This window comes from Myotis myotis, unplaced genomic scaffold (genome assembly GCF_014108235.1).
Source record: "Myotis myotis isolate mMyoMyo1 unplaced genomic scaffold, mMyoMyo1.p scaffold_m19_p_17, whole genome shotgun sequence".
In the NCBI taxonomy this organism is placed as follows: domain Eukaryota; kingdom Metazoa; phylum Chordata; class Mammalia; order Chiroptera; family Vespertilionidae; genus Myotis; species Myotis myotis.
In genome coordinates this window covers 2,262,312-2,272,042 of record NW_023416321.1, presented here as the reverse complement: position 1 = coordinate 2,272,042, position 9,731 = coordinate 2,262,312, and the positions used below count along the sequence as shown (strand labels likewise).

Here is a 9,731-nt window from a genome sequence, read left to right as displayed (position 1 = left end):
CGTGTCCTTTCCCCAGCACCCACGGCGGACCCCCCCGCATGTACCCTGAGCGGCAGGCCAGGCATTGGCCGAGCCCCCTTCTGGAAGACACAGGCCTCGCCAGGACCCTGAGACGGCTGTTGCCTTCCGTCTGAACATCCCTGCCTTGACTCCCTCCCTCCCTTATCCCATTCTCGCCAGGGAGGTTGCCAGGACAAAAGATGAAAGCCCCACCCCTCCCACCTTAATTAAACAAGCACAGACACCCTTCCTGGCCACCCCCCCTCCCGCCCCCCCAAAGCCCAGCTTCCAGTCTCCAGCCCGGTGGACCCCAACTCAGAGGGTCCACGACCAGCCAAGGCAGACACCTGGGCTGGGTTGCGAGGAGAAAGGGGGGTGGGAGGGGGGAGGCCGAGCCCTGAACCTAAGAAGCCGGGCGAGGCAGATGGCAGGAAGAGCGAGGAGCAGACACAGGAAGAGGAGTCTGTTTAATGACACGGCTGGGTCTGGTTACAAACATCAGAAACTACAAAAGGAGGACAGGCAGTCACACGGATGGCTGGGCGAGATGGGACAGGAGGGGACACGGCACAACAGTCACAGCAGCAGAACATCCTGAGGACGACACACGTGACCAAGGGGCACACTCGGGGGTGTCCCCGCGGCTCTGACCCAGATGGAGGAAGGGGTGGGCGGAAGGTCCCGGCCTCGGAGCTCTGGAGCTCCGGGAGGAGATGGAGGCAGCTGGTCCTGTCCCATCGCCCCTCCTCCCGCCGGGGCTGGGCTGTCTTCGTGACAAAGGCAGATGGGGCTCTACCTCCGCCCCTCCCCCAGCACAGGCGTCCTGTCCTTGAACTGCGGGCCCCCCCCCGCCCCCCCCCCCCGGCCTGCCCTTGACTGTTAGGGAGCAGGGCAGGGAGCCACACACATCCTTTTGTGTGGGGTCAAGGTGGGGAGAGCCAAACCCTCCTTGCAGGAATGTGGGAGCTGGTCCGAGAATGGGCTGCGTCACCCCAGTCCTGCCCACGCAAGCCCTTGGGTCACCCCAACTCCGCCCACAGGCCCCGATCCTCTCTGTGCTGATGCGGGACCCCCATCTCCGCCAGGACACTCCGTCCTCGGCCCAGAAGCATGTGCGGGGCCCCTCCCTGCCCCACGCACAGGGGAGCGGAGCCTAGGCCTCCCGTGGGCGGCTGGGCCCCGCAGGGACACAGTCTAGATGGGAATGTATATATATCTTTATATAGGCTGCATATAGAATATATCGTATATATGGTAGATATGTGTGCGTGATATTCTAGAGGTGACGCGAGACCTGCATGCTGGCCGGGCAGATAGAAACGGGGCTGGCGAAGCCTGCAGCGACTCGCAGACCCCGATTCCTGCCAGCTGCTCAGCTAGGTCTCGGACGGTGAGTAGAAAAGCTAAGAAGAGGGGGCCTGGCTCTTCAAGGAGGAAGGGCCCCCCACCCCACAGGCCACCGGCCGCCACTGGGTCAGCATCCAGTGCCACCTCCCGGCGGCTTCAGGGCGCCGCGGCCCAGGCAGAGGCCTCTCTCCAGGAAGATGAGTCAGGGGTTCCTCCGGCTTCCTTGGCACCCAGCAACGGAGGGTCAAGGAGGGTCTTCAGAACTCGGCCTTCTGCTCAAGGCGCTGCCAGGGAGGGGGGAGGGCAGCAGGGGCCCTACGGCCCCGAGGAGGGAGAAGGCAGCGTGGCCGGCGGGCTGTGGACGAGAGATGGAGCAACAGGTCACAAGGGGCACAGACTGGGAATCGGGGGCGTGAGGCAGGATGCTGAGACCCCGCGAGGCACAGGGGAAAGCAGCCCGGGGGCCCAAGGCCCAGTTCTCCTTCTACCGAGGGGACCTGGGCCCAGGCAAGTCCGTGGAACCGCCTGCACCCCAGGTCTTTTGCTCTACAGGGGGAATGTCTGCCTCGCCTCGCTCCGTGGGGATCGAGGGGCATCAACTGTGGGCACGTGTCTCACCAGCTGCCAAGAGCCACGCACACGTGACTCTCTGCTGTGGATGGAGACGTGTGTGCGCCTGGCCGGCGGGGTCCCCCGCGGACCACCCAAAGGCAGCCTCTGTACACATGGCCCTGTGCACTCGGCACCACGCCCCCCGCCTCCGCACCCACAAACACGCACCCACACCCTTAAGCAGAGACAGCTCAGTAAACAGTGGCGTCTGGCCCACCCCGTCCCTGATAAGAGGAACTGGATGGAGGCCTTCCATGACTGCCTGCCACTCCCTCCCAGCCCCCAGCCCCCAGCTCCCAGCTCGGAACACCGCTGGGGGGCTGGGGAGGTGGGCCTCGGCAGAGGCAGGGGGTGGAGGGGACCATCCCCATGACTGCCCGGCTGGGGAGAGCGGTAACCCAACTGTGAGGTGCCCGGCCTAGGTGGGAGCAGGGCCTGGCCACCCTCCCCAGAAGCTGTCTCCACGGAGACGAAGGGGGCAGATGAGGAGATTCCCTCGGTTTCCTAATTCTTGGGGTTGGGTGAGATGTAAGTCCCCGGGGTCCAGCTGGGGCAAGAAGGGGGCGGGGTAGGGCTTGGTGTCGGGAAGCGTGTCCACATGTTTCTGATTCACCCGGCTGGGCTGGCGCTGGCCAGCTCGGTCCCTCAGGCCCCTGTAAAAAGGCCTTTTCTCTAGAAGCAGGAAGTCGTGTCCCCTGGCTGTAAACAAGCTCTTCGTTGGCAGCAGAGGCTGCCTGGGGAGAGGGTGGGCGGGCAAGCCCCCTTCACCACTGGCCCTCCTGCCCCTCTGGCTCCCAGCAGGTCCCCTGGCCCTGCCAGCGCCTCCAGGCAGGTAAACCTCTGCCTCCCATCCACCGGGGTCTGGGCAGGCCAGGGCCAGCTGTGCACATCTGGAGCGGCCGCAGGGCTGTAGCCAGCAGTTCCTGAGAGCGGAGGACGTGCTCCCCTGGGGGTGGTGATGGGGGCGGGGGAGGGAGAGGAGAGGCTGGGCCAGTGTGCTGGGGGGACGATGGATGGACAGTCAGGAGGCCTGGCCTCCCAAGGCTGCCCTGGGGACCTTCCCTCGGAGCTGCGCCCACAGCCCACCAGGCGGCCCGAGGCCCCGGCCAGCTTGGAGCCCGGGAGGGGCGGCCGCCTGTTCCATGGGAAACTGCCGGGACTGTTTCTCCACACGCGTGTCCTGAGCTGCTGGCTGACCCCGCTCCCCATTCCCGCCTCTGCTCCTGCCCCGCCTCTCATGGCGCTGGGAGCCGGCCGCCCCTGGGGGCCCGGGAGGCCGGAGTGTTCCCAGCCGCCACGTCGGGGGGCCAGCCCTCCCCTCGTGCGCCGAGTCAGCGGCCACCCTCCCGGAGCCACCTCCGGCCCTCACCCCGGCACTGGGAACGGGGCTCGGGGTCAGCCCAGAAGTAAACACGCCGTGGTGCGCGTGAGGGACGCCCGCGGCCTCCGGCTGGGCCGCCGCTGGCGTGTGCGCCGTCCTCGTGACTGTCCCCCCCCCGCCCCCCACCTGGCCGAGGCCAAGGCCGAGCGGGAGAGCGGAGCCCGGCCTCAGGTGAAAACAGCCCATGTGACCGGTGCCCGCCGGGAGGGACGCCGGAAGCGCCTGCGGCCTCTGGCCCCGGAGCCAGCCTTCCCGCCAGCCTCCGCCCTCCCCGCCCAGGGGCCCAGGGCCCGGGCTCTGAGGAGGCCCCGCTCTGGCTCTGGGTCTGGGCGGGGGATCTGACGGGCTCACAGCTCGCGCAGGCGGCGCAGGGGCCTAGGCTTGCCGGCCTTTCCTACTGCGTCTGTTCCCAGACCTGCCTCCTGGCAGGGCTCCTGCCCAGGTCAGCCCTGGGCCCCGGGGGGGACCGAGACCAGGGAGCTCCCGGCCCACCCTCACCCCTCCTCACGTGGTGGCGTTGGGGACCTGCTGTACCCAGCCCACGTCCTTGTAGGCCGCGGTCACATGGCTGTAGATGAGGCCACGCAGCTTGGCCCAGGCTCTCTGCGTCTCGGGCGGAAAGTCATTGGCAAATTCCTCGGCGATCACCTCCAGAATGACCCCAGAGAGAATCTGAGGGCAGAGGGAGGAAGGGGGCGTCAACACCTGGGCTCCCTGAGGCCCCTCTCAGGCCCCCAGCACCCACTCTCCAGCGAGGAGGTTGCTCATCACACACCAGCCCCTCCATCCTGCTGCCCCTCCCTGTCACAACCCAGCCAGGGGAGGACTGGGTGGTCCAGTGGTCACTCCACTGTCCGGTGAGCCCCGGAGCCTGCAGGTGGCCAGTGGGCCCTGGCGGCCCAGGAGCAGGCGGGGTGGGTGGTGACACACCTTGAAGTACACGGGCTCCACCTTGTGCTTGAGGGCGTGGGCCTTGCCCACCAGGGCGAGCACAGAGGACACCTTCTCGGGGTCGTGCAGGTTCTCCACCACGGAGTTGAGGGCCCCCATGACCCGGCAGGCGTGCTTCCGCAGCTGCGGGCTGCGCTCCATCTCCAGCGGCTCCTCCATGTGCTGGAACTGGCTGAAGTACTGCTTGGCCGACGGGAAGTTCACGAAGAACCTGGGGGGGAGGGTGGCGATGAGGCAGGGACTGCCCCGGGCCCCACCCTGGGGTGGCCAGGACATGGGGGTGCGGGCTGGGAGAGGCAGGGCCCACGCCAATCATTGTTTTCAGCTCCCTGTGAGCTGTCCCTCAAACACAGACGTCCTGTGGCCGAGCTGGCTACATGCGGCCCCCTCCCCCCATCCCGGCCCTTTCCCCAGACTCGGCCTCACCCCCCGGCCTCTGCCTCCTTTCCAAGCCCTGCACTCCCTCCAGGCCCCCAGCACGGCTGAGAGATAAGAGCTTTCCTTCTGGAATCACGGGCCAGTGTGACCTCGGGCCAGTTATTTGACCTTTTTGAGTCTTAGTTTCCTCATCTGTGAAATGGCATCGTGGTCCCTATCTTGTGAGCTGCTGTGAGATGAAATGAGACACTAGAGTCTAGTCATGGGCAAACTACGGCCCGCGGGCGGGATCCGGCCCATTTGAAATGAATAAAACTAAAACTAAAAAAAAAAGACCGTACCCTTTTATGTAATGATGTTTACTTTGAATTTATATCAGTTCACACAAACACTCCATCCATGCTTTTGTTCCGGCCTCCGGTCCAGTTTAAGAACCCATTGTGGCCCTCGAGTCAAAAAGTTTGCCCACCCCTGTCTAGACCCTGTGTGTGGAGTCCTCACCGAGTGGACACGGCGCTCAGGAACCGGCCGTCGGTCGGCTCAAGCTGGAGCACACGATGTGAGCAAAGGAGAGCGGCTGGCTTTCCTTCCTCACCCGGCCTCTCACCTGCAGCGACCGGCAGTCGGTGGACTTAGTTACAGGGCCACGGATTCCACCTGCCTGGCTCGGCCCTGGAATGACTGCGCGCTGTTCATCTCGCCGCTCCAGGAGCCTGTGCTGGAGCCCGCCGTGTGTGTGTGTGTGTGTGTGTGTGTGTGTGTGTGTGTGTGCGCGCGCGCGCGCGCGTGTGTGTGTGTGTGTGTGTGTGTAACGCTCACTTTCATCGCATCACTCTCAGGCTCAGACACCTTCAGCGGCTCCCCACTGTTTACCTCCCTAACCTGCATTCCAGCCTTCTCCCAGATGTCCGCCCACAGACCTGCCCACACCCTTCTCCAGCCTCATGCCGCACGCCCTGCATGCGAGGCATCTCCCTCGGCCCCGCAGCCTCACTGGCCGTTGGCAGAAGTCCTTGGGCGCCTGCCTTCCTCTCCACCCAGTGGCATGCCTTCCCGGGCCCTTTCCTCCCCGAGCGCCCGGGCTGGCCCAGCGCCTGCTGCTTCCCCTCACGGCCATGAGTGGGTTCCCTGCCGCCTTTTCCTGGGTCCCACAGCCCGAGGCAGAGCTGGGGCTCATGCACCCTTGGGCACATCACCCGGCCCGGGCCCTGCCGCCTGCCGCTGGCAGTGGGGCTGGACGCCATGGGAGGTGCCTGCACAGACCCAGTCGGAACGTAAACTTAACCGACGCTCTCTCAGGTTGTTTCCTATTTGGGAGCGTCCCCCTCTGTGAGCCGGGAGCTGATCATTTGCCAAAACAGCCCTTAGGCCAGAGGAGGTCTCAGACCCAAGAGCTAGAAAGATGCAGAAGGGGCCGCTGGTCCTAGCCGTCCTAGCCGGGGAGGCTGCCAATGGTGGGGGTGACAGCACACGGCCTCTGTGGAGACTGGGGGAGCCCCTCTCCGAGGCCAAGCGTGACCTTGGGCAAAGGATTCACTACCTCCTGTCTGCAAAGGTGAGAGGAGTCCCTCCCGCCCATCGCCCATCACTTGCCACTTCCTAGACGTGCTGGGGAGGACAATGGAGGTGATGAGTCTGAAAACAGAGCCTCGAAAGGAAGCACAAATGTAAAATCCCGGCCCTCAGCGGGGGCTGCAGACTCGGGGGGTCTACACTGCAGCCAAAAGAGTGGTTTCTGGTTGCTTGGGGCGTACATGTGCACAGCCTCTCCGCCCGTTCTCTCAGTTAATTCCCACGACTGAGCAGCTATTACACCGTCTTACGGTGAGGAGCTATCCGGAGCATTCACTGAGCACCTACTATGCGCTGTCATTCACCTGCAACACCCTCCTGAGCGCTGATGCCCAAGGTGGCCCCGTGAGGCTGGCGGTCGGCCAGGAGGGGCCTGGCTGTCCCTGCTCTGACACTTTCCCCCTTTGCAGTGGGGGGGAGGGGGGCGGGGGCCCGGGACCCAGGTCAGTCTCCTGCACCAGATGACGGCCCTGAGGGATGACCGCCCAGGAGCCCCTCTTCTGTGCAAGGGGAGTCTAGGGCCACACGCTCTGCTCCTCCGTCCTGGCTTTGCTCCTGGCCCCTAGTGTTTACTCCTGAGCCTGCCCCCACCCACCCATCCAGCCTGAGCTGCCCGGACAAGCCCCAGCAGCCAGCCTTGGGGAGCTTCTCTGCTCCAGAGGCATCTGGGCTCCCCGAAGAGCCTGCCTGAGTGCGGGGGGGTGGGGGGGAGCCCAGTTACAACCCAGAGCCTGGGTGTTCCCTCTGCATCGCCCCTGCAGGGAGGGGTGTTTGGGGGCAGCTCAGACCCCCAGCAGCTCCTCCACTGCCACAAGCACTGTGGTGGGGGTCAAGGGTGCCTCTGCCTCAGCTCAGTGGGGAGGGAGAGGGGGAGAGTGATGGTCCCAGGGCCAGTGTCTCAGGCTCACTGGGACCTGTCCTTGGGGGTGGGGTAGGAGGAGTTGTGACAAACCTGAGGGGCACAGGGTCAGAGGGGCTGCTTTGGGACACTTGAGAAGCTTATCCCAGCCTTGCCCTATCCCCCTATAGCACCCCCACAGGGCCAGGTCCTGGGGAGAGAGCAGGAGGGGAAAGGGAAGGAAGGCTGGTGAGGCTGGGGCTGGGGCTGGGGCTGGGGCTGGGACTGGCAGGGAAGGGCTGGGCCTGTTCTCCAGGCTGGGCCGGCTGGACCCTGCTCAGCCTAGAGGTGGGGTCACGTGAGTGTGCCCTGGGGTTGCGGGCAGGTCAGAGCTCGCCGCTATCCCGGCCTTCTCAGACCAAGTGTGGGCCTGTCTCAGTGCTGAGCGCCCTGGTCAACACCGGCCCCAGCCCAGCCCCAGGCCCCTGTAAGGGTCAGGACCAGTGCACCAGGGGTGCCAAGGGGTGCGGAGAGGGGAAGGAACCTTTCCCAGAGCTCAGAGGCTTCAGGCAGCTCAGCCCTCAGGGTTCAGCTCTTTCCTCTGTGCGCCCCCATTCCTGGAGGGGCTGGGTGAGACCCAGGAGCCAGATCTTGGACAGGCCCTGGGGACTGTCTCATTTCCTCCTGGTGACCCCTGGTGCACCCTAGCATCCTGAGGCGCGCGGGGGGGGGGGGGGGGGGCACTTGCACAGGGCTGAGAGCAGCCCTCCAGGGAGGCAGCTGGTTCTGGCGCGGCTGGGACTCCTCTGCCCTCCTCTGCCCACCTCTGCCCACCATGTGCCTGTGTGGGTGCTCCCACGTGTGGATCTGCACCTCCGAATGCCTGAGGCTTTGGGATCTGAAACCCCCTCTTAGCTTCCCCACCACCCCAGTTCCCACCACCCCCGGGAGCTGCCGAAACAGCTGCCCTCCTCAGGAACCCTCCTCCACCTCCTCGAGAGCTCTTCTTGTTCCTCTTCCTCCCAAATGTGTCCTCACTGGAGTCAGGGCGCATCAGCACAGAGCTGGGGAGGCCCCAGGCTTGGGGGAGGCAGAGGGGGCGAGCGAGGTGGGGAGAGAGGAGCCGGGTCCTGGCCAGGACTGGGAGACGGACGGACGGACGGACGGACCAGCGTGCACTTCAGCATCTTTCCCCAGCGAGGTTCCCATCTTCAGGGGTAAGACGGCCCTGCTCCGTCCCAGATGGCACAGCTCCCCTCTGCCAGGGACAGGGGCTGGGGGGACAGGGGCAGCTCCTCTCTGCCGGCACCCCCAGGGCCCCGCGCTTGTGGGAAGTGAGCACCGATCTGCAGCTGGTCAGTCAGCAGCGTGTGGGGCTTGGGGACACTTTATCTACAGGAATGCTGCAAGCACCGGCATGTATGTGGGTGAAGAACAGTATCCCTGTGTGTGCGGTGGAAGGTGGGGAGGGGGGGCGAGGGTCCCTCCGCCAACCTGGTGCCCTAATGACCCCTGAGCTCAAGACACGTGGCCTCTCCCACCCAGGTGGTGGGTTCAGGGTGCGGCCTGTCTCCTGTGGCTGCTCCCCTTCCCTCCACAGGAACTCCAGGGACAGTGTGGAGGGGGACTTCTGGCTCCCCTGCGCCTCACCTGGGACTCCCTGCAGCCTCCCTGCAGCGCTCCCAGGGCAGGGAAGCAGGGAGGCAGGGAGGCAGGGAGGCCTGCGGGCAGGGGCCTCCGTTCCTTCCGGCCTCTATTCTCTTGCCCTTTGCTCTGTCCTTCCAAGAGGCTTCACATTCTTTTCAAGGGGATGAGCTGGAGAGAGGGCTCTGCTCCTCCTTGTCCCTTCACGGGCTGAGCCTCAGTTTTCCCTTCTCTAAAATGGGGAGCCCCACTGAAGCACCCCTTTGAAGGGTGAGTGAAATGTGTCCGTAGCAGCTCAGCTGGGTGGCTGGTGAGGAGGCCAGGAGCCGGGGGTCAGAGGTGCCCCCCTTCAAGGGGTCCTAGTTCCTGGGGAGCCCCGCGCCCAGAGCCAGGGAGGCTCAATGAGAGCTTTGCCCACCCGAGGCGCCCCGCGCTGCTCGCTCGCCGCCGGCCTGGCCCCAATCGCATCTGGGGAGCTCGGGACCCGGCCGAGCCCGCCCTGCCCGAAGCCTCTGCCGCCCGCCCTCCCCCGGGCCGGCTGGGCCGGGGCGACACCTACCTCACCAGGATGGCCACCCCCACGTCCTCGCAGTTGGCATAGAGCCGGGCCCACGTCGCCTGCACCGCCTTCCTCTCCGCCTCGGAGAGCTCCTCGCTGCGCTCCCGGCGCTCGATCTCCATCTCGCCCGGCACTTTCTCCATGAGCAGCACCGAGCCCAGCCCCGCTTCGCTCGGCGGGCGGCGGGGGGCGCGGGCGCGGGCGCGGGGAGCCGGGGCGGCTGCGTGCGCGGCGGGCGGCGAGGGAGAGCGCGCCGGAGGGAGGGAGGGAGCGTGTCTGCCTGTGCGCGCCGCGCGCGTGTGTGCGTGCGTGTGTGTGTGCGCGCGCGCGCGCGTGTGTGTGTGTGTGTGTGTGTCTGCGCCCTGGGTATATGTGCGGGGGGCGGGGGGCGGGGGACCGCGAGCGGGGGCGGGGATGTGGTCTGATGGGAAAACGTTGCAAAAACAAAT

The 9,731-nt window shown here is 65.8% G+C and overlaps 1 protein-coding gene across 1 annotated transcript; it reads right to left on the bottom strand.

Annotated features, from left to right (window-relative positions):
* Nucleotides 1-446: 446 nt before the first annotated feature.
* On the bottom strand, nucleotides 447-9,535 carry CYGB (cytoglobin). The gene is made up of 4 exons (XM_036341847.1): nucleotides 9,283-9,535; nucleotides 4,271-4,502; nucleotides 3,849-4,012; nucleotides 447-1,702 (listed from the first exon to the last, which is right to left on the bottom strand). The coding sequence occupies exons 1-4, from the start codon at nucleotides 9,423-9,425 to the stop codon at nucleotides 1,663-1,665; spliced, it is 579 nt and encodes a 192-aa protein (XP_036197740.1). The 5' UTR covers nucleotides 9,426-9,535; the 3' UTR covers nucleotides 447-1,662.
* Between the last annotated feature and the right edge of the window lie 196 nt (nucleotides 9,536-9,731).

Coding starts and splice junctions, on each gene's coding strand:
- CYGB (XM_036341847.1), bottom strand. CDS start 9,425: ATGGAGAAAGTGCCGGGCGAGATGGAGATCGAGCGCCGGGAGCGCAGC. Junction 4,013..4,270: donor TGGAGCCCGTGTACTTCAAG/GTGTGTCACCAC, acceptor CTCTGCCCTCAG/ATTCTCTCTGGGGTCATTCT. Junction 1,703..3,848: donor CAGGTCCCCAACGCCACCAC/GTGAGGAGGGGT, acceptor TCTCGTCCACAG/CCCGCCGGCCACGCTGCCTT.